Source organism: Trematomus bernacchii, unplaced genomic scaffold, assembly GCF_902827165.1.
Source record: "Trematomus bernacchii unplaced genomic scaffold, fTreBer1.1, whole genome shotgun sequence".
NCBI lineage: Eukaryota > Metazoa > Chordata > Actinopteri > Perciformes > Nototheniidae > Trematomus > Trematomus bernacchii.
This window is the reverse complement of record NW_022987562.1, coordinates 254,525-280,866: the sequence shown is the minus strand read 5'-3', so window position 1 is coordinate 280,866 and position 26,342 is coordinate 254,525. Positions and strand designations below refer to the sequence as shown.

Here is a 26,342-nt window from a genome sequence, read left to right as displayed (position 1 = left end):
GAGGGTCAAAGTTTTAGTAGCCAGAATTAATTTATCAGTTTAGTTTAGTTCTTTAATGTCAGACTCAAATTAACGATTTAAAAAGAAACATACAAAAAAAGACAAAGATAATAACAAATGTGTTTCATTTCCTTATCTAATCAAATAGCAGTAGTTTCATCACATTGTCTAAAAGAATAAAGAAATAAAGAAATAATAAAGAAATCTGAAGCTGTGAATCATCAGATTTTGCTCCTCACTAGTGGGCGGGTCTTAGCGGGTCACGTGACCTGACTGTTGAAGCAGAGATGGAGAGAAGCTAAGGAAGGTGAGCCGTTTTCAGCCTTATTTCTCCGTGTTTTTGTCCTTAATTATGACTAGACAATGCCGTATTCTCTGTATAAGCTCGCTTAATGATAGACTATCTATGTCAATTGGAGGATTTGTGGGAGAATGACATTTAAGCGAGGGAAACGTATTTGATGTTGTGGCTAACTGCTAGCTAACGTTAGCTGTCAGAGACTACTTCCTGTATGCATGCTAAACCAAATACACACATATTTTAGCTCTTTTTGACTGTTTTACTGCACTTTAACTATCATTTTCTGGTGTTAAAACTCGTCAAATTATCAAATGGTGCCATTTTATTCTAGAGCATCCCCTGATTCAATGCCTTTTATGGGTGGGGGTGATATATCAGATGTTTATTTAGAATATAGTTGAGAACGTTTGCCACAATGAAGTATACTTGCAATTAAGGGAGTAATAAAGGTTTGCAATAAGGGAGAAGTGTTAATTGAAACCCTCCCTTTCTCATTATCATGTTTTACAATTGTCATGAACTTTATACATTAACAGAGGGATTTATAATAACAGTAGGTGTACACCGACATAGTGAGGGACAACCCGGCAGGTTTAATAACAAACAAACAAACACGAAATTAAAATAGTTTGGTCTGAAACAGTGACATACAGTAGAGCTAGAGTTTATTCACAACATTTCTAAATGACATATTCATTTAAATTGTCCTGTAATTTAGGTAAATGTTCTTTACAAATTCTCTATCTTGTATATCTTAGGCATTTCCTGTCTTTATCATTTCTCATTTTAATGTCTATTTGCCCGTTTTGAATATGCTTTATTTTTGTAATGCATTTAAACTGCATATCTTTTGTGAAAAGTGCAAAGAATAAAGTTTATTTTTGTTATAATTATTAGTGCTTTTAGGTATAACACTGCACCCTCTAAAACTGCAGAGCTGTTCAACTCTTAATTTACACATACAGTACTTATAAGTGTTTATATTGTGTGAAATCTACCTACGGACACAAATAAATAACCTGAATATAATGTATTTACGTTTATTGTACACATTTAGTTTTTTTGTTTATTATGTTAAGAAAAGGAAGCAACCAATAACATTTTATTTCACCGGGATGAAACTATAGATATTCTGAAAAACTACTTTTTTTATATATCTTTTATTGTGTTTCTGTAAATTCCTTGTATGTGAAATTATACCCAAATTCAGATTCTTAATAAAGTAGCTATTCGTTTGACTTAAAGGGGACCTATCATGCAAAATGCACTTTTTGATGTCTTTTATACATAAAGATGTATCCCCGGTGTGTCGGGGAACTCACGCAGCATCAGAAAATAAAACCCTCTCTCTTTTCCTCCGTACCCAAATCTCTAAAAACGGGGCTACAACGGAGCTGATCCAGATTTGCGTCCGATATGACGTAATATCGTAAATGTGGACTCGCGGCACTATCAGAAACGTTGCTATCAGAAACAATGCCCGACTGTTTTGGACGTAATATGGTCGGTGTTTACATTAGCATCGCTAACACTCAGAGCTAACCTGTACTGGAGAGCATGTGTGTGAAGAAGCAGGAAATAAAAAGGAACTCACCTTGTGGTATAACCGGCAAGAGAGAAAGCCTTTGAGCTCCATACTGTTTCAGAAACAATCCTTGATAATCCATGATATGGCGTTTTCATCACGGCAGTATTTAGTTTAGACAGTAGCTGCCGGGTCCCGCATGAGCTCAGCCCCCTCCTTTTTTATTTTGTATCAATTCTTTTTTTTTTTAAAGCTTTATACCCCAAATCAGCACTTTTGAAACAGGAAGTGAAATAGAGGGATATGAGGCATGGCTAGAATGGGTGATCTGTTTGGTATTTTGAGCAAAACACTTCATAGACATGTTTTTTATATATTTTTATATATCTGAGACCTATGCTATTGCCTACAAATAGCATGATAGGTGACCTTTAAAGCATTTTTTGCAGGAATCTAAAATATGTGTGTTTATCAATGCAACAAAACACCAAAATTCCTTGTAAGAAAATACATCCAATTCTGATTAAAGTCGCTATAAAATCTGACCTAAATATTGATTGTTTTGTGACAGGGATCTGCGCTGGCAGTGGACTCCTCTCTTCACAGATTGCTTGTGGAATGGCAGCAGTTTGGCAGCAGGTTTTGGCAGTGGACGCAAGGTGAGACTCCATCATGCTTTCAATACCCAACACTGATGAAGAGAGCCAATCAGACGTGTAATTGCTTATGGATTACTCGTGAGATAAGATAAGAAGTACTTTATTGATTCCAATTTGGGAAAGGTTTGTGTTGCAGCAACATAACAAGACGTGGCATTGTACAATACAAATTAAAAGACTAGAAATAAACAAGAAAGTAGAAAATATCAAAAGTCAAAGTCAACTTTAGTGTCAATCTTTCAGTTTGTGTGTACAGACAGAGAGATCGAAATACTGTTTCCCACAATCCCAAATACAAAAATACAAGTGTGTGTGTGTGTGTGTGTGTGTGTGTGTGTGTGTGTGTGTGTGTGTGTGTGTGTGTGGTGTGTGTGATGTGTGTGTGTGTGTGTGTGTGTGTGTGTGTGTGTGTGGTGTGTGTGGTGTGTGTGTGTGTGGTGTGTGTGTGTGTGTGTGTGTGTGTGTGTGTGTGTGTGTGTGTGTGTGTGTGTGTGTGTGTGTGTGTGTGTGGTGTGTGTGTGTGGTGTGTGTGTGTGTGTGTGTGTGTGTGTGTGTGTGTGTGTGTGTGTGTGTGTGTGTGTGTGTGTGTGTGTGTGTGTCCCTTCTCTTCCCTCTCTGCAGGTACAATGCTTACCGCACGCCTACGTTCCCCCAGTTCCGAACTCAGTACATCCGGCGCCGCAGCCAGCTGCTCAGGGAGAACGCCAAGTGTGGCTTTGAGCCGGGTCTGCGCAGGCAGTACCTGAGGCTGCGCAGTCAGCTGCTGGCCCTGCGCTACGGGCCGCTGTCCGAGCAGAGCAGCTTCAGGGCCAGCAGTGTGCGCAGCTCCCGCACCACACTGGACCGCATGGAGGTCAGACCCAGAGAAACAGACAGGGCAGAGGAGGCACAATAGCAGGAGGAAGGGGGGTAGTCTGTAGTCATTTGGAAAAGGAGATATTTAAAGTATCTGAAAATATAGGATTCAACATATGAGAGCCATCTGGAAGGCCAGTATGGAGCGAATTCCCTGCCAAAACGTAATAAGCGCGCTACGATTCACTAACAAACACAGTGTGGGTTGCAAATACAGAACAATTTCCAAAATTGGGATCAAGGAAGTACTCAGTGACTCTTCTAAACACCATTACCCTAACTTTCCTTTAATGTATTATATTTTACTCAACCTAATCTCTAGTCTACTTGTTTTTTAAATCATGGTCTCATCTAGAGTATAATAGACAATAAGGTGCCTAAGGGAGTATAGAACATTTTGAAGCACTTTAAGTAAAGAAATATTGTGCCGCAAGTCAACATGTGAATCTGTATTTTGTTGCAAACCAAGGTGTGTTTGTTAGTGATTCGTAGGGTGTTTGTAAAACATGTTTTTGCAGGGAATAAGCTTACTTTTTAGTTTTCATAAATCAGCAGTAAGCAACACTTTTGTTGCTGTTCACATTGAAGCTGAGCAGCTTAGTTCAAATGGCTGGAATTGCCCTTTATTTAAAAAAAAGCATGATATTTAATTTAATGCACATTTTCAGAATTATTGTGTTTTCTTTGTGGTGTTTACTTTCACTGACTCCTACGAGGTTCTCCCTCCTCCTCCTGCAGGACTTTGAGGAGGACCCCCGCTCTCAAGGAGCCCGAGGCCACCGCCGGTCCGTCAGCAGAGGATCCTACCAGATACAGGCCCAGATGAACAGAGTCGTGTACGACGAGAGGTAAACGCAGAGTTCCTCCGCCTGCATTCAGCTTCTGTCTCTCATCGCCTTGTTTTGTGATCACATTTTTATTACATACACAACATGTACAACCAAAAGCACAACCTGTTTTCTTTATTTTTTAGATAAAATTACTTGAAGTACATAAGAAAAAGAAACGGCAATTACTTACAAAATGCAGAATACATATGTAAGCTAAAAATAATAACAATAATACAGACAAACAGAAATAAAATAGAAACAAACCCAACCCTCCCTCCCAGACACACACACACACACACACACACACACACACACACACACACACACACACACACACACACACACTCACACTCACACTCACACTCACACACAGGGTGTTCGCTGTTGGGTGCCAGCACTCCATCAGCGCTATCAGACAGGAGTGTATACCAATATCAATCAATCAATCAACAACTTTATTAATCCCGCAAGGGGCAATTGGTTATGAGCAGCAGCTTATGTCATGTACACAGGCAGGAACATACAAGAAGAAAACACACACAGATACACCCGGGAGCACAGATGTGGATAATTCCAATTTACACTATAAATAGTTCATAGCATCACAATAATAAATAAATAAATAATCAAGTTAAAAGCCTTTCAAGAATTAAAAAGTTTGAGTGCAGAAGGGATGAATGATTTTGAAAAGCGATTAGTCCTTTGATTTGAGAGCATATCTACGCCCTGATGGCAACAGACGAAATTCATGTGAAAGTACATGACCTGGAGAGTTCAGAATGCTCTCTGTTGGTTAGGAGTGTATACCATCACTAACAAGCTTCTGTCTCATGTCCTTTAGCATTTTACTGTCAGAATCAGAATACCTTTATTCGTCCCACAGAGGGAAAATGTACATTTGTTACAGCAGAAAAAGAGCCAAAGACTGCTTCATGTTACATGCAAATAAAAAACTATTAAAGATACAAAAATTACACAATTTACAAAATACACATCCTGTAACAGTTCTGAGAGATATAGCAGCCAGGTCTATATTGCACTATTATTATCGGCATATATATATATTGCACATAATAGCATAGTTATAGCACAGTCTGTGTTGCTGTGTGTGTGTGTGTGTGTGTGTGTGTGTGTGTGTGTGTACCAGGGGCCGTGGTGGTTATATGGTCTTTATCTTATTTGTCCTGTGAGCCGTTGTGTTTATTTGGATTTGCTGGCTGTAATTATGGTTTGGTTGCACTTAGTAATCATCAAAATCTCTTATATATATTTTTTAAGCTGAGCCATGTCTTGAGTACTAAACCTTAGTAACACAAACACTTGTGAAGTGAATTTCTAAGGAAGTGAAGTAGTCAGATTTAAGTATCTACTGTCGAGAGCCAAGTGATGCTTTTCACAATCGACTCAAATTCTCTAATCAAGCACAGAGCATTGTCAGCTAGATTTTATTCTATTCTTTTATTAAACGGTGATTATTTAAGATAAGATAAGATAAGAGGTACTTTAATGATCCCAAATTGGGAAATGTTTGCATTGCAGCATAAAAAACAACAAAACAAAACATTGCACATAATTAGAAATTAAAGAGTAGAAATAAACAATACCTGAATTTAAACATCTCAAAAAAACAATACTAGAATTTAAACATTTCAATTTAACTTCATTTTATTCCCTGCAGGCCTCCGGGCAGCTTGGTGCCGACCTCGGTGGCGGAGGCCAGCCGGGCGATGGCCGGAGACACGACTCTGAGTGAAAACTACGCCTTCGCTGGCATGCACCACATCTTCGACCAACATGTAGACTCTGCTGGTAAGTTGAACTTTATTTTTGTACATTAAAAGTGAGGTTTTATTTAACAAAAATAATGGTTTCATTCCCCCGTCAGAAACAGCTGTCAAACAGCAAGGAAAACCGGTGACAATAATCTACTAAGTAATCCTTTCTGTTACTCCAAACTGCATTTACTGTACCTCATACAACCCCAAATTATAACATCTCTTTGAAGTAGTCCTATAGTATTAATTTTCAAGTGTATACTTGTATTTTCTATATGTACAGCACTTTGGCTCGACCAAAAATCGTTTAAAAATGTGCTATATAAATAAAACTTGATTTGATTTGATTTTGATTTGTATTTTGGGTCACTTTAAGAACATGTTGATTGCTCTATGGACTGCAACGACACTTGCTATATATCTGTATAAATGTGACAAATCACTTTTACAAAAGTCTGAGGAGAATTACCTCATACACCCCTCCCAGGGGGTCCACGGGGTCTTAAAAAGTATTACAAGTTGATAAATCAATTTAGCAAAAATGAAGGCTATTAAAAAGTATTAAGCGGCATTTTCCAAGGTATTACATTTTGTAGCTTGTTTTCAATAAGTATATAAATTGTCCAAAGAGGTTGTATTCTACAGTCTGCCTGAATGTAATCATTGCGTAGGTGTGTAGTGTGATTCTGTGTAATTTATTTATGGCATCCCGTTGGATTTGACGTCATCTGAACAGGACATCGCACGCTCACTGCTTGATAGCGCGCAAAGCTCCGTTTACGCCGGTTGTTAAACAACATCGTTATGGGGAAATGCAAGTCTGCGTCCAAATGGTTGGAAGATAAGGAGGAAGGACAATCAGTACTGTATATAGTAAATGTGAGGTAAAGTGTGTCGTCAAGGTAACCGGTTAAAACTCAAAGTGGCGATGAGGTCTTAAAATGTATGGAAAGGGTCTTAAAAAAGGTCTTAAAAGGTATTATATTTGACTTCAGGATTCCTGCATATACCCTGCCTCCTTAAAACCCAAACTATGCATTTAATTTCCTCCTTCAGAGGGTTAGGGTTTCTTTTTAGATTATAATTTTCCAAAGGGGGGTTCGTTTAGCATGAAACACTTGAAGTAACTAAAGGATAAGTTAAACAAGAAAGTAGAAAGAAAGGGAGGTGATAGAAAACTATTTCTGCTAAAAAGTGAGCGATGATTGAGAGTCAGAGCTAAACATTTCAGATGTGTGTATCTCACACTGCACTGTGACTTTAATTCATGTACCTTTGTTATTCATGTTTTATTATCTTTGCTTTTAGATGAGTGTTTTTACATTTCTTAATGCTCATAATATCTCAAATGTTTGTAAAGCACTTTGAATTGCCTTGTGTTGAAAGGTGCTGTATAAATATACTTGCCTTGCCTTTATTTCCCTCTTCCTCTCTTTCAATACAATACAAAGGAGCTTCGACCACTTAAAAAGCATAGCATCGCCAAAGCGTGGCGCACAATGCGTTACAACAAAATGTCAACGATATATGTGGCACAACAGCAAACACCAAACATACAGGCCAACAACATCGTGCAAATTAGTGTGCGTGTTTGTGTGCGTGTGTGTTTGTGTATTGTCACTCACTTCTCTTTCTTCTTCCCCCAGTTCCCCGGCTGCAGTTTGCTAACGACGATAAGCACCTGCTGGCCTGCTGCTCTCTGGACGGGACGCTTTCCATCATGACGCTGTCCCCGTCCCCCCCCAGCGTGAAGGTGACCCTGAAAGGTCACGCGGGTCCCGTCACGGACTTCGCCTGGTCCCTGAGCAACGACATCATCGTGTCCACGTCTCTGGACGGGACGCTGCGGATCTGGAACACGGGAGACGGGCGCTGCATCCGAGAGGTCCGAGACCCCGAGTCCAGCGAGCTGCTCTGCTGCACCTTCCAGCCCATGAACAACAACCTGACCGTGGTGAGTTAGTTATTCATCTGTTATCAATGTGTGTATGTGAAAGAGGAACAGTGCACGTTAAGCATCATCCAATCCAATCCAACTTTATTTATAGAACACATTTAAAAAGTGTTGACCAAAGTGCTGTACATCAATACATATATAAAAAATCAGCATAAATACATTTAGACAAAACCGATAGGACAAAAAGAAACTAATGTAAAAGCACGAGACAATAAAACCATCCTTATAGCCACAGACTGAAAACCCTCATACATGATGTAAAAACTAGGGCTGTCAGTCGATTAAAATAGTTAATCGCAAATTAATCGCACATTTTGTATCTGTTCTAAATGTACTTTAGAGGAATATTTTTCAAGTTTGTAATACTCTTATCAATATATGAGTGGACAAATATGTTTGTTTATTATCATTTGAACAATGACAAATATTCTCCTGAATATTCTCAACACAACAGCCTGGAATCTCTCTCTCTCTCTCTCTCATCTCTCTCTCTCTCTCTCTCTCTCTCTCTCTCTCTCTCTCTCTCTCTCTCTCTCTCTCTCTTCTCTCTTTCTCTCTTTCTCTCTTTCTCTCTCTTTCCTCTCTTTCTCTCTTTCTCTCTCTTTCTCTCTCTTTCTCTCTCTTTCTCTCTTCACTCTCTCCCAACCCTGTGCACTTCTCTGCACTGAGCCAGTTGCTCAAACAGACAAGCCTGTTTACAGTTGTCGGCGAAATGCCGCTCCTCTGTCTTCATAACAGTCAAAGCATGAGGCTGAAGTTCCCACCTAGGGTCAAAAGAATGCGCTGTGATGTGCAGTCGACACGTTGGATGCGATCCGAATGATCTAACGCAGCCCCTCGTCCTCCACAATGTTAAGCTGTAGCCCCCCCATTTAGCTATCGCTGTTGAAAGCTTGCTGCTCGTAGACACCGTGTCCAGGCGTCTCCCCGACAAAGCGTGGTCTGCCTCAAGCGAGCGGCAGGAGCGGGGCTGAGCATCAGCTGGGTGCTTGGCTTGCTGTTTAAAACACCTTTTTTTAGTATCCATATCTCTCGTTAGAATCTCCCACCATCCAACTAACAACAACAACAACAACGTCAAGCCTTTGGGCTCTGAAACTACGGGGCGGGCCGAGGACAAATACACATGCGTTAATCGCACGTTAAAATAATTAGTGGCGTTACATTTTTTATTTATTTAACGCCGTTAACTTGACAGCCCTAGTAAAAACATTTTAAAACACAACTAAATAGATGACCCCAATTTAGAAAACACAGACTGATACGTCTTGTTAGGGAATCATTTGCCCTAGTGTCTCCGCTATCTCCCTTAAGGAGGGGCTGCCCTAGCAAGTTGTTGTTGTTACCAGTTTGTGACCGGGCAACTCTCTGTCAGAGATAGTTATTGTTGTGGGACACCTGGAACACATCCTTCTCGGGGTCTAGATGTCTTGTGAATTCTCCGGCCGAAGCTCCAAATAAACCGTCAGTGTTTGCCATCAAAGCTCCAGCTCTCCTCGTGTCTCTCTGAGTCCTGACTCCTATTGCAAAACAATATTTGCACCGGGGCCAATCACAACCTTGTTACGCCACTGCGTACGGGGGTTTTTCTCTGAAAATATAGTATGAGGGCGCTCACGTCAATTACGGCCCGTCTTAAAGCCGCTGAGTCATATTTTGCACCTCAAACCACAAATAAATCCAGAGTTACGGTTTCTTTACTTCCTCTACAGAAAAAAGGACAGTAAAAGAAACGACAAACCGACCGGACATCGACCCCATATTTATTCTGAGCTCCGTAAAAACAAAGCTGTCTCTGCTGTCTGACGCTCTGTTTATCATCATATTCTTTGAGTAATTATACTGTTTTTGACGAACAGAAATATTGTTTTCTGGCATCACTTGCTGAGACCCTGTTACTTGGTTTGAACAAAACCCTGACGTATATTCACTACACAGTAATGCATGCAGAGGTAAAGCTTTTCACGTCGCTCCCCCGACAGCTGAATGCATGCAATATGTACGCAGACATCGATTCAGATTTACAATAGAATGTCATCTTTTGTTAGCGAAAACAAAAGTGCTAAATGTCGAGGATAATGAAGTTGCTTTTCCAATGACGAACACTTAAACTGATGAGCAGGATGTGAAGTGAAAGCCGTGCACAGCAGTGTCCGTTTACGGCTCATTAAACGGAACATGAGGGAGATGGATTTGAGTTTTTAACCGACACAACAAGCAGTAATATTCTATAGGAAGAAATGTGGGTTCCTGATTTGTTCAGATTTAACAGTTTTATCTGCCTGAACAGAAGGTGCCACTTCAATCAGGAGAGACGGTTTGGATGTAAGGATACATATTTATTGCCAGGAATACACAAATGAACGTAATGGAGTTTTGGCGATTAGGCCCCGTTGTGCAGGAGTATCGTTCGGGAGGGGAGAACCGATCCGATGAAACCCCCCCCGGGGTCTAGACCCTGGTGGTGGTGAATGGATAGTTGGGGTCAGTCTGAAGGGGAGGGGCTTAGCTTGACCCTGGTGGTGGTGAATAGATAGTTGGGGTCAGTCTGAAGGGGAGGGGCTTAGCTTGACCCTGGTGGTGGTGAATAGATAGTTGGGGTCAGTCTGAAGGGGAGTGGCTTAGCTTGACCCTGGTGGTGGTGAATGGATAGTTGGGGTCAGTCTGAAGGGGAGTGGCTTAGCTTGACCCTGGTGGTGGTGAATGGATAGTTGGGGTCAGTCTGAAGGGGAGGGGCTTAGCTTGACCCTGGTGGTGGTGAATGGATAGTTGGGGTCGGTCTGAAGGGGAGGGGCTTAGCTTGACCCTGGTGGTGGTGAATGGATAGTTGGGGTCGGTCTGAAGGGGAGGGGGCTTAGCTTGACCCTGGTGGTGGTGAATGGATAGTTGGGGTCGGTCTGAAGGGGAGGGGCTTAGCTTGACCCTGGTGGTGGTGAATGGATAGTTGGGGTCGGTCTGAAGGGGAGGGGCTTAGCTTGACTCTGGTGGTGGTGAATGGATAGTTGGGGTCGGTCTGAAGGGGAGGGGCTTAGCTTGACCCTGGTGGTGGTGAATGGATAGTTGGGGTCGGTCTGAAGGGGAGGGGCTTAGCTTGACTCTGGTGGTGGTGAATGGATAGTTGGGGTCGGTCTGAAGAGGAGGGGCTTAGCTTGACCCTTGTGGTGGTGAATGGGTAGTTGGGTCGGTCTGAAGGGGAGTGGCTTAGCTTGACTCTGGTGGTGGTGAATGGATAGTTGGGGTCGGTCTGAAGGGGAGTGGCTTAGCTTGACCCTGGTGGTGGTGAATGGATAGTTGGGGTCGGTCTGAAGGGGAGGGGCTTAGCTTGACCCTGGTGGTGGTGAATGGATAGTTGGGGTCGGTCTGAAGGGGAGGGGCTTAGCTTGACCCTGGTGGTGGTGAATGGATAGTTGGGGTCGGTCTGAAGGGGAGTGGCTTAGCTTGACCCTGGTGGTGGTGAATGGATAGTTGGGGTCGGTCTGAAGGGGAGGGGCTTAGCTTGACCCTGGTGGTGGTGAATGGATAGTTGGGGTCGGTCTGAAGGGGAGTGGCTTAGCTTGACCCTGGTGGTGGTGGTGAATGGATAGTTGGGGTTGGTCTGAAGGGGAGTGGCTTAGCTTGACCCTGGTGGTGGTGAATGGATAGTTGGGTCGGTCTGAAGGGGAGTGGCTTAGCTTGACTCTGGTGGTGGTGAATGGATAGTTGGGGTCGGTCTGAAGGGGAGTGGCTTAGCTTGACCCTGGTGGTGGTGAATGGATAGTTGGGGTCGGTCTGAAGGGGAGGGGCTTAGCTTGACCCTGGTGGTGGTGAATGGATAGTTGGGGTCGGTCTGAAGGGGAGGGGCTTAGCTTGACCCTGGTGGTGGTGAATGGATAGTTGGGGTCGGTCTGAAGGGGAGTGGCTTAGCTTGACCCTGGTGGTGGTGAATGGATAGTTGGGGTCGGTCTGAAGGGGAGGGGCTTAGCTTGACCCTGGTGGTGGTGAATGGATAGTTGGGGTCGGTCTGAAGGGGAGTGGCTTAGCTTGACCCTGGTGGTGGTGAATGGATAGTTGGGGTTGGTCTGAAGGGGAGTGGCTTAGCTTGACCCTGGTGGTGGTGAATGGATAGTTGGGGTTGGTCTGAAGGGGAGTGGCTTAGCTTGACCCTGGTGGCGGTGAATGGATAGTTGGGGTCGGTCTGAAGGGGAGGGGCTTAGCTTGACCCTGGATTCAAAGGAACAGGAGGTGAAAAGGGGTGGAGGAGGGTTGCGTCGAGTCACCTGAAATGACAGCTGTCAGAGGGAAGAGCAGATTTAAAAGGGTTAGCAGAGCGCTATGATAGGCTTGTGAGAATAGAGCGAAGTGATTGGTTAAGCTGGGGAGTGACGCCCCTGATCACTTATTGAGAGGAGAGAGAGTAGTAACATGGACATACTAAATGAATGAGTGGGGACGGTCTTCCTGGTTGAACTTGCGCTGAGCTTCATTTGATGCTTTCTGTTGGATTTCACAGAGTTAGACATAGGAGTGAACAAATTGAGACAGATATCTGTATAACTGTGATTAATGCAAACTTCTAAATCATCCAGAAATTCTCCTTTTTTAAATTATTCACAGTTTAATAAAAAATCCATATAAAAAATATATTATAAATATGGTAAATTGTATACATTATAATATATTTGGTGTGTTACAAATACTTTTATCCTGTTGTAATTGATCTTACATTTGTTGTGTGACGCGTTGCAGAGCTTCATATTTTTGTATTCTATTGATGTGAAAATTGACCGCCATTTTAATTAAACACCAACATAGCTTGATGATGTCTTTTATCAATAGTTTTCCAGCTCAATAATAAACACAGATGATGATTGACAACACATTTTCTTTATTTACCTAATTTAATATTAATACAGACTATTGATACAGGCAAGGTACCAGACATTGAATTAGTTAAAAAGCTTAAAAGCTTAGTTTATAAGGAAAATAACCCTCCTATCCGTCATCCAATTTCAAGGTTTGTTCACAGACCTAAAATATTTCCGCATTGTAAATACACAATAACATTTGAGATATAATACACTAATCTCCAGATATTATGGAGAGACAGAGATTTGTTCTGAAGCCTGCAGAATACGATTTGTATAATACTAAATACACAATACTAAAAAAAATACTTCTAGTACGTCGACACGTATTTAGCATTTTACAAAGATTGCATCTCTCTCAGATTAACCATAATGCATTGTAATCAATAACTGTCTCATTAGAATAGAATAGAATCCTTTATTGTTTACAGGTACAATGAGATGAGTAGAGATACTTCTTTTTATGAAGGTGCCATCAAAAATACCGACAACAAGCTAATTATTGTTCAGCCCTAAGAGTTAGAGCTCAAATAAATATTTACCATTTACCAAAAATCCCTTGCTCTCTCGAGTCTCAGTGCATCCTCACAATCAGTGTTTCCCCGTCAGTTCATCAGTGTATATATATATATATATTCTAATGAGTGCTGAACGTCCTCCTGCTGGCTCTGTGTTGCAGGTGGGGAACAGCAAGCATCACCTGCAGGTGGTGAACATCTCCACGGGGAAGAAGGTGAAGGGGGGGTGCAGCAAGCTGACGGGCCGCGTGCTCTCGCTCTCCTTCGACGCTCCGGGGAGGATCCTGTGGGCGGGAGACGACCGCGGGAGCATCTTCTCCTTCCTCTTCGACATGGCCACAGGTACGTAAGTAACACCTGGCTGCTCCTCAATCAGGGATGCAGAAGTCATCTAAAATGGTATTGTATCAAAAAAGCCCTCAAAACTCACCTTTTCACGCCTTCAATTCCTAATCCTCTAACCCCTCCCCCCTCTTCCACCTAGCTGAGCGCTTTGAGCACCAGGAAAAGCGCTATATAAATAACATGTAGTATTATTATTATTATTATTATTATTATTATTATTATTATTATCTCCAGTAAGCGCAATAAAGTGAAAACATGTACAAACAGTATTCTACAGACTTACCAATAAAACCTACAGTTCCTCTAAAAAAATCACCCCATGATAATTGATACCTTTTTTTCAATGATAGTTTAAATAAATAAAAAAGAGAAATCCTTTAATATCGTCAATCAAATCACGATTGCAGTATTAGTAAATAGCACTTATTCATTGTTTTCCTAATTCAGGGAGATCTAGTCAGTAAGATGGGAAATATTATCTCTTACATTTGGTTGCAAGTGTTTTTAATGTCATATAACTGAGCTTATGAAACGGACAAGCAGTTGTCCGTTTTATAAGCGGACAACTGCTTGCTTCGCTTCGGGCCGAACCACGCCCCTTAGCTGTGATATAATAAGCATATACCACGGCCTGTCGTGAGCTATGCTTAATCATTCAATGGCGCAAATGTTTGTTTTACTTGGGAATTAGTACTAGACAATATAAAATGTATTACATGTATCTAATGTACAGATCATAATTAGCATTTGTTGCTAACTGCAGCATTTTGACATTTTTGATGTTATACTGATGTGCGTTAACTTGCAATGTATCTTCAAATAGACTACTTTAAAATAAATAAATAATGAAAACGAAAGGGTCTTCATGGTTGCACCAGTTATTTTCAGAATTCGTGCAGCCCTTGCCATCGAGATATTATTTAATGAGTCTTAATTTGAGTTGCAAGTGTTTTTAATGTCTTATAACGGAGTACAATTCCCTTGCGATTAGTACGAGACGATAAATAATGTCTATAATATTACGGTTGTAAAATAGCGTCTTTTGATCTGATAATGATCTTCATTAACGTGTACCAGTACCAGTTTGTATCAGACATAATAATCGCAATCAGTTATTTTTTGCCAATTCCCCCTAGCCTGAATCCCTCATTCTGATCAGTGTTTGAGTCCTACATGTCGGAGGTTGAGAGGATGGATGTGTCACTGCCGGTCTCTGCTGTTTCCCCCCCCCCCCTCCTACAGGGAAGCTGACCAAAGCCAAGCGTCTGGTGGTGAGCGAGGGCAGCTCCATCTGCAGCATCTCTGCTCGATCCTGGATCAGCCGCGAGGCCAGAGACCCCTCGCTGCTCATCAACGCCTGCGTCAACAAGCTGCTGCTCTACAGGTCAGTGGGGGGGGGGGGGGGGGGAGCTGGTCATTAACTGTTCTGTCTATGCTAGGGCTTCAAATAATAATTTTGATTTCTAAGCGCTTTTTCAGGTGCTTTACAGTGGGGAATAACAACTAAAAACAAATAACAAGTCATTTCATAGCAAATCATTTGAAGATTATATTCTAGGCTAACCGACTAATCGTTTTTGTCAGAAAATAGTCAAACAAATCCATATCTGTTCCTCAAATCAGTCCAAAACCCAGAGATATTCCCTCTAATGTGATTTAAAACAGAGAAAATAATGGGTTTTTTTTAAAGGCATTTTTGAGGCAGTCCTGCTTGGCTACATAATGGAGCTAATGCTAACAGAGGTTGAGTTACATTATGAGACGTTCAAGCTCTACTCAGTAAAAATGTGCATTGGGTGAATGTCAATTATTCCATTAAATGTAATCATGTTAAATGTAGATTTATGTGAGATACTAAAATAAATAATGTTGTTTCAAGGAGATGTTTTCACAGCAATATAAAAAAGAAACTAAAGAGGACATTTTATTGTTTTTATTTATTTGTACTTTTTTTTTTTCTAACTTCACATGTTTTTTATAAATATCCTATTTTTTTTTTTTGTACTGCACATTCCTACTTTAACTTCTTCTGTCTGTATAAATATTTTTATTATATTTTATTTTGAAACACAATGTCCAGTTTGCCCTGAATAAATACATTGTTCTGATTCTAAATTACGACATGTTTTAAGGGGTTTGTTTACTTTTCTAACAAAAAACGGTATGCAAAATGTTAATAAAGGAGTGTATGTTAAAGTACATGGTATTTATTGTATTGTAATTTTCACCCTAATATAAAAATTGTTTAAAAACGTGTACAATTTCATTGTTATTAGTGTCTACGACTAAATATCTGGTATTGTGACGTCCCTACCTGATAATATAAAGCCCTCTTCATCGGTGCATCTTCACTCCGAAGGTATATTTAATAGGGCTGGGAATCACCAGGCTCCCCACGATACGATACTATCGCGATACTTAAGCCACGATACGATAGTACTGCGATGCTACGATATGCTAAGTATTGCGATACGATATATTGTGATATTGCAAATCACATGGCTCATGTCCGTCTTCCCTTCCTGGTTAAAAAATGTATTTGCAATATGAATAGTTTCTGTAAATAACCCAATTTGTGTTCTTTGAACCTGAAAAGGAGATGGCATTGTTTTTGTTACTTTCATTGTAATTGTATACATGTCTTAACGTAACTTCCTGTTTTATATAGACACGCTTTTATTTTGAAGGCGACTTTGCGCTATTAGGAAGTTACTGTTCCCAAAGCAAAAACTTGACGGAGAAAAAGAACGGAGATAAAGTACAACATTTAAATACGGCGATATCAAAAGATAAAGTTTACATTTAAGTGTTAGCAAGAGGCACAAGGTTAGTGTTAGCTGTAAACATGTGCTTTGTGTCTCAATTTGTTTATATAATGTATTATAACTTTGCTAACTATTTGAAGTTCACTTGTCTAATGGTATTCTAAAGTAATGCTCATATGGCAACACAGTCTCACGGCATTTCGTGTTATAGTCACGAATTTAATCTATTGATTCGTCTTCACCAACACGATTTCGCCATTTCTTTTCGTGTCACACAGAACGATTTTAAAAGCAATGTATTTATATTGGTAGTATGTTTCGTGCCTGCACCAAATAATAACAAATTAGAAGGAAAAACAGATTTAAAAAAATACAGATTTCAGTATTCTGAGGCTCTGAGCCACATTTATTTTCCTCGCGGACGGCAAAAAAACTCCGACATTATACAATTTAAAATAAAAGGGTTAGGCTTAGGGTAAGATATTGAGTAAGAACATGTTTTTATGAACCACACAGCTTCTGGTCTTCCAAGACTCGACCGGACAAAAAGACGTGTTGCAGGCACGAAACATACTACCAATAGAAATACATTGCATTTAAAATCGTTCTGTGTGACACGAAAAAAATGCGAAAATCGTGTTGGTGAACACGAATCAATAGATACAATTAATTTCGTGACTAATAACACGAAATGCCGTGAGACTGGGTTGCATATGGATGTAGCTTAAATGTATTTGTTGTTTTGTGTCTTTGTGTAGCTCTTACGTTGGTTTTTGGAGTTTTCAATACATTAGAAATCATAAGTCAAGCGTACGACCGTCTTTCGGAGGGATATGCTACAGTTTATATATTCAAATATCGATACTTGGTGTCCGTGTATCGATACAATATCGCCACGCAAAGTATCGCGATACTATGCTGTATCGATTATTTCCCCCGCCCCTAATATTTAATAATTTCCTTGATTTCTGATCAGTTTTTCCTCTTCGTGTCCGCAGGGTTGTGGATAACGACGGCACTCTGCAGCTGAAGAGGAGCTTCCCGATCCAGCACGGCTCGCAGCACGTCCACAGCATCTTCTGCCCCCTCATGTCCTTCAGACAGGGGGCCTGCGTGGGTAAGAAGACCCTCTGAGCTCCAGATGTGATATAAGTATAAGACATTTAGCTTGTTATACGCTGCAGGAGGAGAAGATGGGCAAAAAACAAAACCCTTAATACCATCATTTAAGATAAGTTAAGAGATACTTTATTGATCCCAAATTAGGAAATGTTTGCGTTGCAGCAGCATGAAACACAACAAAACAAAACAAGGCATTGCAAATAGGTAGAAATTAAAGAGTAGAAATAAACAATACTAGAATTTAAACATCTTAAAATAGAATTAAACAAACATTTAAGCAATTAAGTAACCTGAGTTAAGCTTATGTGTGTTTTTAAGTGATTTTACGACCTTTTTTGGCGGTTTTAAGTGTTTATCTACATATTAGATGAGAGTAACACGTGCGTCACTTCCGGGCAAAAAGTACGGCTCCGCCCACTTTTGGGGAAAAACAAAGCTGTCATTTGAATGGCGGTCAATACAAATTCTGAAGTTTTTGCCAATCCGATCAGACATTTAAGAAAACCGTGGATTTTTGGATCTTCAAAGAGCCCAATGGCCAGACAGGCAAACAATTACATTCAATCATTGGAAATCGACGATCGGGCTCGATATATGGTTAAATATAGCAGTAGGCGATCGATGTCCATAGATGACAGTAACAGCTACGTCACTTTACGGCCCCGCCCACTTTTGGGGGAAACAACGCTGTCATTTGAATGGCGATCGAGCCTGAAGCCACAGAGCTCTTCTGTTACTGTCCTTTTTTCTTAGAGGAAGTACAGAAACACTGAACTCTGGATTTGTTTTCATGTCTGAGGTGCAATAAACAACACAGCAGCTGGTTGGCATGATAAAACTATTATTTTCCGCCTCGCTCATGAGAGTAACAGCTGGCGAAATTACTGCCTCGCCTACTGATTTTAATGTAACCAGTAGCCCGATCGTCGATTTCAAATGATTTCATGTAATTGTTTGCCTGTCTGGCCATCGTAATCGGGCTCTTTGAAGATCCAAAAATCCACGGTTTTCAAACATGTCTGATCGGATTGGCAAAGACTTCAGAATTTGTATTGACCGCCATTCAAATGAGAGCGTTGTTTTCCCCCAAAAGTGGGCGGGGCAGTAATTTTCGCCCGGAAGTGACGTAGGTGTTACTCTCATCTATAGTCTAGTTGCCAGCAGTGTAAACCCGGGAATGTTGAGTAATAATAAAAATACATACGATTTTTATAGCGCTTTTCCTAATGCTCGAAGACGCTTTACATAGAATCGGAACAGAACAACATAAAAAAAAGTCCTAATTTAAAGGTGGGGTAGGTAAGTTTGAGAAACCGGCTCGAGATACACTTGTTGTTATATTCCATGGAATGCTCTTAACATCCCGATAGCAATGAATATCTGAAGTGCTTTGATAAAAAATCCATAAAAAAATGTCATCTGTGGAAGCCGTAGTACTGTAAAAAGCACGACCAATCATTTTAGCCGGCCCAGCTAAAATAACTGGATGGCCTACCTGCCTGTCAGCCTTCCATCTGTGCACAAACTTATCTCGTGCCCTCATTGGTCATGTGCGCGTTCGTGTGTGTTGGAGGAGGGGCTCTGTATGGAAGTGGCAGATTTTTTCCGGCTGTGTATTTTCTAATTCTAGCGCACTCGAGCTGGTTTCTCCAAAATTACCTACCCCACCTTTAAGTGCGAAAGTAAAAAGTGTGGGTGGGTTGATGATAAGAAATTAAAAGCTAGAGTGAGGACCCCAAAGTTTTATGTTAGAAATATATAGTAGGGTCCCCAGCACATAGAAACTGCCGGATGCTAACTTGCATATGTTGGGCAATTAGCACAATTAGCATAAATTGCATCAGTTAGCATATATGCTGCCAATAGCTAAAAAATGGCTCGGGTGATTTGGAGAATCTTAGAGTGGTTTTTGACATACAATATATTGAGGATGTTGAATCAATATCAAAAATGCTTTAAACTTAAAATGTAAAACTCATTATAATCAGCGAAGCGGGACTACAAATATGGCCGCTTTCTGGTTAACCTGTACTGTACATTTCTAACATAAAACTTTGGGGTACTGAACATTTCATCAGCTCATCACTTTATGAGCTGGCAAATAAACTATAAAGGGATTTTGAATTTCATAGTAGTATATTTTTAATGTGATTACTCTTCTATTGAGGTCTATGAATGAAGATGCCATATTTCTTTCAGAGTCCTCATATTTTATGATGTAGTTTTCCCCAAAAATGGAGGGGACTGATTATTTGTTCTGGTTATATAAATGTGATTCATGGTGCAGTTAGAAAGCAGCTTAACGGTCTTGTTTAAACAGGTGTGTGTCTCCCTTTGTGTGCAGCAAACGGTGTTATTGACGGCACTGACAGTGAGGTTTTATAATAGCTTAACTCCAACAAATATGGTTTGAAGCAGAATATTCTGTTAGATAAAAGCATATTTTTTCCACAATAGTACTTAGCCACCACTGAAAATGAATTATCCATATAATACAACACTTGTTTTAAAAGTATAGCACAATTTAACTAATATGAAAGACCTTCACACCAAGGAAAAAGCACTCAAATGTTAACAAAGCTGGATAATTGTCTTTTGTTTGCGTGAGTCATATTCCACTCAGAGCTTCACCTGACTTGACTTTCCTCACCTTTTCATTATTTCTAACAATCAACAGTTCATTCTGCAGTCGAGTCTCTCAGTGTTGAAATGATCAGCTTTGTGGCGCCAGTCAACAGACACCCGAGAGTCTTCAGTTAGCGATGTGTCGTTATTTCATTCTTACAAAAGAAACTGAGGTCTTAGAACAAGATTTCTTACATTCATAAAAAAAAGGGCACAAAGAGACACCTGAGGAATGAATAGAAATGAAATGGTTGATTGTAAATACAACAATGCTGTCTATTGAAAAAGATGTAAGGTCTTGAGAGTCCTCAGAAATGGCCTCATTTCTTAAAATAAATTATATTCTTTTGTGTTAACTTTGAGTTAGAGGAACAAAGCAGTTTTTCTTGCTTCATTTAGCATTATTTGCCGTCTCCCTTATTTAGGCATTTAAACGTTGGGGACACTTGGAATCAAAGTGATAGAATAACACAATAAACGTTTAATAAAAATTAAGCCAGTTCATTTAGATAAATATATAGATAGATATATACTTTATTGGTCCCAATTTAACTTGAACAACCAATATATAGGTCTAACCCTAATATATATTTAGTGCTGTTATATAGTACTTTTGTCTGTTAAAGGTTTGAGGACTTCTTTTCATAAATAGGCTACGAATTGTCATTCAAATTTTCACCAGTATGACCACACAATACAAATTGATATTTAATATATATCAATATAGTCTTGGAAAGAACACTTTTAAAGGCTGAAATGTAACATGTTTTTGGGTTTTATTTTAAATAAATGTTATTATTATTATATCTTTTTTACCTTTCTTGTTATGGGAGTTTAATTTTGTATTTATTTTATAGTTTTGTTATTATTTATATGTAAAGGTTTATATTTTTTATTTAGGTTTATGTAAGTATGCATACTTAAAGGTAGGGTAGGTAAGAATGGAGAAACCAGCTCGAGTGCACTAGAATTTGAAAGTACACAACCGGAAGAAATCTGCCCCTTCCTTCAGACTTCCTTACAGAGCCCCTCCTCCAACACACACGAACGCGCACATGACCAATGAGGGCACGAGATAAGTTTGTGCACAGATGGAAGGCTGACAGGCAGGTAGGACATCCAGTTATTTTAGCCGGGCCGGCTAAAATAACTGGTCGTGCTTTTTACAGCACTACGGCTTCTATAGATGACATTTTTGTATGGATTTATTGTCAAAGCATTTAATATATTCATTGCTATCGGGATGTTAAGAGCATTCCATGGAATATAACAAAAAGTGTTTCTGAAGTGAATTGCCTACCCCACCTTTAATGTTCCTCCTTTTAAATTAAATGGTGAAAACTCAATAATAATAATAATGTTGAAAAATCTATTTATATATTAAGTTACCAGCAGGAAAACCTGTGCAGTGTAAACTATTAAGATCTCAATTTCCCATCCAAAATGATTTATTCATATCACCCAATCATCATGTTTTCATCTCTTTATTATTTTCATTTCTCCTTAACTGTCTGGGGATGCAAAATGATTGAAAGAGAAGGATGAAAGGAATATAAAAAGGTTAGAAAACTGTCAAAAGAACTATAATTTCACGGGAAGACTCGAGGAATGTGAGAATTTGGTTAGCGATATCATCAAATATCTGGAACAAACTACCAGAATCCTGCAGGTCCGCTGCAACTCTGACTACTTTTAAATCCAGGCTGAAGACTTTCTTTTTGCCGCTGCTTTTAATTGAACTATTCATATCTTAAACTGCACAGTAACTTTTATTCATGTACCTGTGTTATACTCCTGCTGATGTTCAGGTGTATATCAGTATGTAGTGTCTCTACTTTAAAGAGTCCTCTCGTGCTGATGTTCAGGTGTATATCAGTATGTAGTGTCTCTACTTTAAAGAGTTCTCTCCTGCTGATGTTCAGGTGTATATCAGTATGTAGTGTCTCTACTTTAAAGAGTCCTCTCCTGCTGATGTTCAGGTGTATATCAGTATGTAGTGTCTCTACTTTAAAGAGTCCTCTCCTGCTGATGTTCAGGTGTATATCAGTATGTAGTGTCTCTACTTTAAAGAGTTCTCTCCTGCTGATGTTCAGGTGTATATCAGTATGTAGTGTCTCTACTTTAAAGAGTCCTCTCCTGCTGATGTTCAGGTGTATATCAGTATGTAGTGTCTCTACTTTAAAGAGTCCTCTCCTGCTGATGTTCAGGTGTATATCAGTATGTAGTGTCTCTACTTTAAAGAGTCCTCTCCTGCTGATGTTCAGGTGTATATCAGTATGTAGTGTCTCTACTTTAAAGAGTCCTCTCGTGCTGATGTTCAGGTGTATATCAGTATGTAGTGTCTCTACTTTAAAGAGTTCTCTCCTGCTGATGTTCAGGTGTATATCAGTATGTAGTGTCTCTACTTTAAAGAGTCTTCTCCTGCTGATGTTCAGGTGTATATCAGTATGTAGTGTCTCTACTTTAAAGAGTCCTCTCCTGCTGATGTTCAGGTGTATATCAGTATGTAGTGTCTCTACTTTAAAGAGTTCTCTCCTGCTGATGTTCAGGTGTATATCAGTATGTAGTGTCTCTACTTTAAAGAGTCCTCTCCTGCTGATGTTCAGGTGTATATCAGTATGTAGTGTCTCTACTTTAAAGAGTCCTCTCCTGCTGATGTTCAGGTGTATATCAGTATGTAGTGTCTCTACTTTAAAGAGTCCTCTCCTGCTGATGTTCAGGTGTATATCAGTATGTAGTGTCTCTACTTTAAAGAGTCCTCTCCTGCTGATGTTCAGGTGTATATCAGTATGTAGTGTCTCTACTTTAAAGAGTCCTCTCCTGCTGATGTTCAGGTGTATATCAGTATTAGTGTGTCTACTTTAAAGAGTCCTCTCCTGCTGATGTTCAGGTGTATATCAGTATGTAGTGTCTCTACTTTAAAGAGTCCTCTCCTGCTGATGTTCAGGTGTATATCAGTATGTACTGTCTCTACTTTAAAGAGTCCTCTCCTGCTGATGTTCAGGTGTATATCAGTATGTAGTGTCTCTACTTTAAAGAGTCTTCTCGTGCTGATGTTCAGGTGTATATCAGTATTTAGTGTCTCTACTTTAAAGAGTCCTCTCCTGCTGATGTTCAGGTGTATATCAGTATGTAGTGTCTCTACTTTAAAGAGTCCTCTCCTGCTGATGTTCAGGTGTATATCAGTATGTAGTGTCTCTACTTTAAAGAGTCCTCTCCTGCTGATGTTCAAGTGTATATCAGTATGTAGTGTCTCTACTTTAAAGAGTCCTCTCCTGCTGATGTTCAGGTGTATATCAGTATGTAGTGTCTCTACTTGAAAGAGTCCTCTCCTGCTGATGTTCAGGTGTATATCAGTATGTAGTGTCTCTACTTTAAAGAGTCCTCTCCTCCTGATGTTCAGGTGTATATCAGTATGTAGTGTCTCTACTTTAAAGAGTCCTCTCCTGCTGATGTTCAGATGTATATCAGTATGTAGTGTCTCTACTTTAAAGAGTCCTCTCCTGCTGATGTTCAGGTGTATATCAGTATGTGGTGTCTCTACTTTAAAGAGTCCTCTCCTGCTGATGTTCAGGTGTATATCAGTATGTAGTGTCTCTACTTTAAAGAGTCCTATCCTGCTGATGTTCAGGTGTATATCAGTATGTAGTGTCTCTACTTTAAAGAGTCCTCTCCTGCTGATGTTCAGGTGTATATCAGTATGTAGTGTCTCTACTTTAAAGAGTCCTCTCCTGCTGATGTTCAGGTGTATATCAGTATGTAGTGTCTCTACTTTAAAGAGTCCTCTCCTGCTGATGTTCAGGTGTATATCAGTATGTAGTGTCTCTACTTTAATGTTTCTAATATGTGTTATGCTCTTAATGTCTTTGAATTGCCTTGTGTTGAAAAGTGCTATATAAATAAACTTGTCTTAACTTTCTGATATCCCCCCCCCCCCCCCCCCCTCACAGTGACCGGCAGCGAGGACGCCTGCGTTTACTTCTTCGACGTGGAGCGAAACACGAAGGCGATCGTGAACAAGCTGCAGGGTCACGGCGGCCCGGTGCTCGACGTCAGCTTCAACTGCGACGAGAGTCTCCTGGCGTCCGCCGACTCCACCGGCATGGTGATCATCTGGAGGCGCGAGCAAAAGTGACCGAACCCTCCTCCAACGAATGATACAAAAACACATAACAATTCTTCCATCCACTGCATACAGAACGACCCTGCCGCTCCTTAACCGTCCGATAACATGTGTGTCGATTTTCACTGGAATATGGAGAATAGAGTGGTGCAGGGATGAAGTTAGCATTCTTGACAAATGCAATGGCATTTTACCATTTGAATTCTTGAATTTTGCCCAAAAATAAGCTCTGTGGCAAACATGTATGATACTGACATGTTTTGTAGGAATATTATTCACATACCTAACACCCCTTTGTGATTTTTAAAGCTTAAATGCAAACGTAAAAAGCTTACGTTAAGCTATGACGGGACTACATCACGGTCACACGACTTCACGTCACCACCGCTAAGCTAAAGGTGGCTAATGTTGAGCATGATGACGTTTAGTCGTCTCATTTAGACACTTGTTAGCCATCGCCGTTTTTAAATTCACCAGTGGGGTATTTACTGGTGTATTTTATGTCGCTAAGCTTGTGTTAACCATAGACCTTATTTCGGGCTAACAACCAGAAACACGTTCAAAAAACCATTCACTTCAAGACGTGCTAACCCTGTGCTAAATGCTAACTCATTCACTGGTTTTAGGCCTCATTCCTGCACCACTCTATTAATGGATTAATGTAACGCCAAACTCAAGTGCAATCAGATAAACACCGTGCTGTGTAGGTGGTCTTATAAATTCAAGCGATTGGGTAATGTGTGTGTGTGTGTGTGTCAGTCAGTCCTCCTACTCCTGCAGCTTTTCAACGCAGAAAGAGAGACTCCCATGCATGTGTCATGGCTAACCTCTGACTTGACGGATGTGACTGAATTCATGTGCAGAGGATGCATCGCAATCTTCCGGATAAAGACAACAGCACTCTGTCTCACACTGACATAGATCTAGTTCACTATTTATGTAACTGTTACTCCAGCAGTGTAATCAAGTGTAGTGAAAAACGCCTTGTTTGCTTCCTGCTATTGCCTGTTTGCATTCGAGACCTTGTGCATGACATTGCAAATCAAATTGATCTCTTCACACAAGACCAAGTGTGTTTTTAAGTATGTGTTTGTACTTATCTTTATGTGTGTGTATATTCAGTTAATGCAGATTAATATAATTTATTTAATGCACATACAGAATAAACTACTCTAACTGTCAGCTGTGTTTGTTTCCTTTTTTTCCACTTCAAATGTGACTGGTAAAATCTCTTCAGCTTGTTAACCACAGACCTTATTTCAGGCTTACAACCAAAAACACGTTCAGAAAACCATTGACTTCAAGACAATGGAACAAGTGGTAAAATACGTACACATTTCTGGGTATCATTGCAATCTCTGCATTATTTTTCAGGTCACTAGGAAAACCATTTTCAGTTCCTTAGTTCCTGTTTTGTATCTATTCTTAAATCATTTATTTATTTTAATTTACAAGATTTGAGTTGAATTTCAATTTTCTTTTGAACCTTCTTTTTTCCTTTATAATGCATTTATTTATTTTGATAACATTTTTCTCTTTCAACCTGATTTGTGAAGCACTTTGCAATATGGAAAAGTAATTTATAATTGTTCTTTATTATTATTATTGCTATTATTCATTATTTAAGTGTTTGAGAAAGACAAACAATTTATAAAAAATGTGGAAATTGTGGAAAACAGTAATTATTATTATTATTTATCATAATTATTATTTCAAATAATTATTTTAATGCTTGAGAAAAACAAACAAGTTACCTTAAATTGTGAAAAACAGTCAGTATTTTCTCGTTTTGAACATTATGTATGATGAATGCAGCTCATCCGACTACATATTGTCTCCTCTCAAGGTTGCAGAGGGTATTGCTACTGTACTTACTCTCTGTTATAGTGACACATTTCAATGACCTTGCAATATATCTGTTTTTGCCTCATACAGGTAGTTTAAAAAGTAATCCGTTAACTTTTGAAGTAGAAATAACAGATTATTCTCTCCAGTCTCTTTTCGAAACTCTCAAAACCACGGTTGTTGTTGGAAAGTCCAACAAGGACGGTTTGATGACTTAGATCAGGGGTCGGCAACCTTTTTGATATGAAGTGCC

General features: G+C 39.8%; 1 protein-coding gene across 1 annotated transcript; it reads left to right on the top strand.

Annotated features, from left to right (window-relative positions):
• The first annotated feature begins 222 nt into the window (after positions 1–222).
• Positions 223–25,426, top strand: wdr13 (WD repeat domain 13). The gene is made up of 10 exons (XM_034124123.1): positions 223–307; positions 2,398–2,485; positions 3,107–3,338; positions 4,079–4,188; positions 5,849–5,979; positions 7,592–7,899; positions 13,426–13,606; positions 14,852–14,993; positions 17,373–17,491; positions 24,072–25,426. Exons 2-10 carry the CDS (start codon positions 2,445–2,447, stop codon positions 24,254–24,256), a joined length of 1,449 nt encoding a protein of 482 aa, XP_033980014.1. The 5' UTR covers positions 223–307; positions 2,398–2,444; the 3' UTR covers positions 24,257–25,426.
• The last annotated feature ends 916 nt before the right edge of the window (positions 25,427–26,342 follow it).

Bases quoted from the DNA above. Each gene is read 5' to 3' on its own strand.
- wdr13 (XM_034124123.1), top strand. From the start codon at position 2,445: ATGGCAGCAGTTTGGCAGCAGGTTTTGGCAGTGGACGCAAG. The intron at 13,607-14,851 runs GTACGTAAGTAA...CCCCTCCTACAG, and splicing joins CCTCTTCGACATGGCCACAG to GGAAGCTGACCAAAGCCAAG. The intron at 17,492-24,071 runs GTAAGAAGACCC...CCCCCCTCACAG, and splicing joins CAGACAGGGGGCCTGCGTGG to TGACCGGCAGCGAGGACGCC.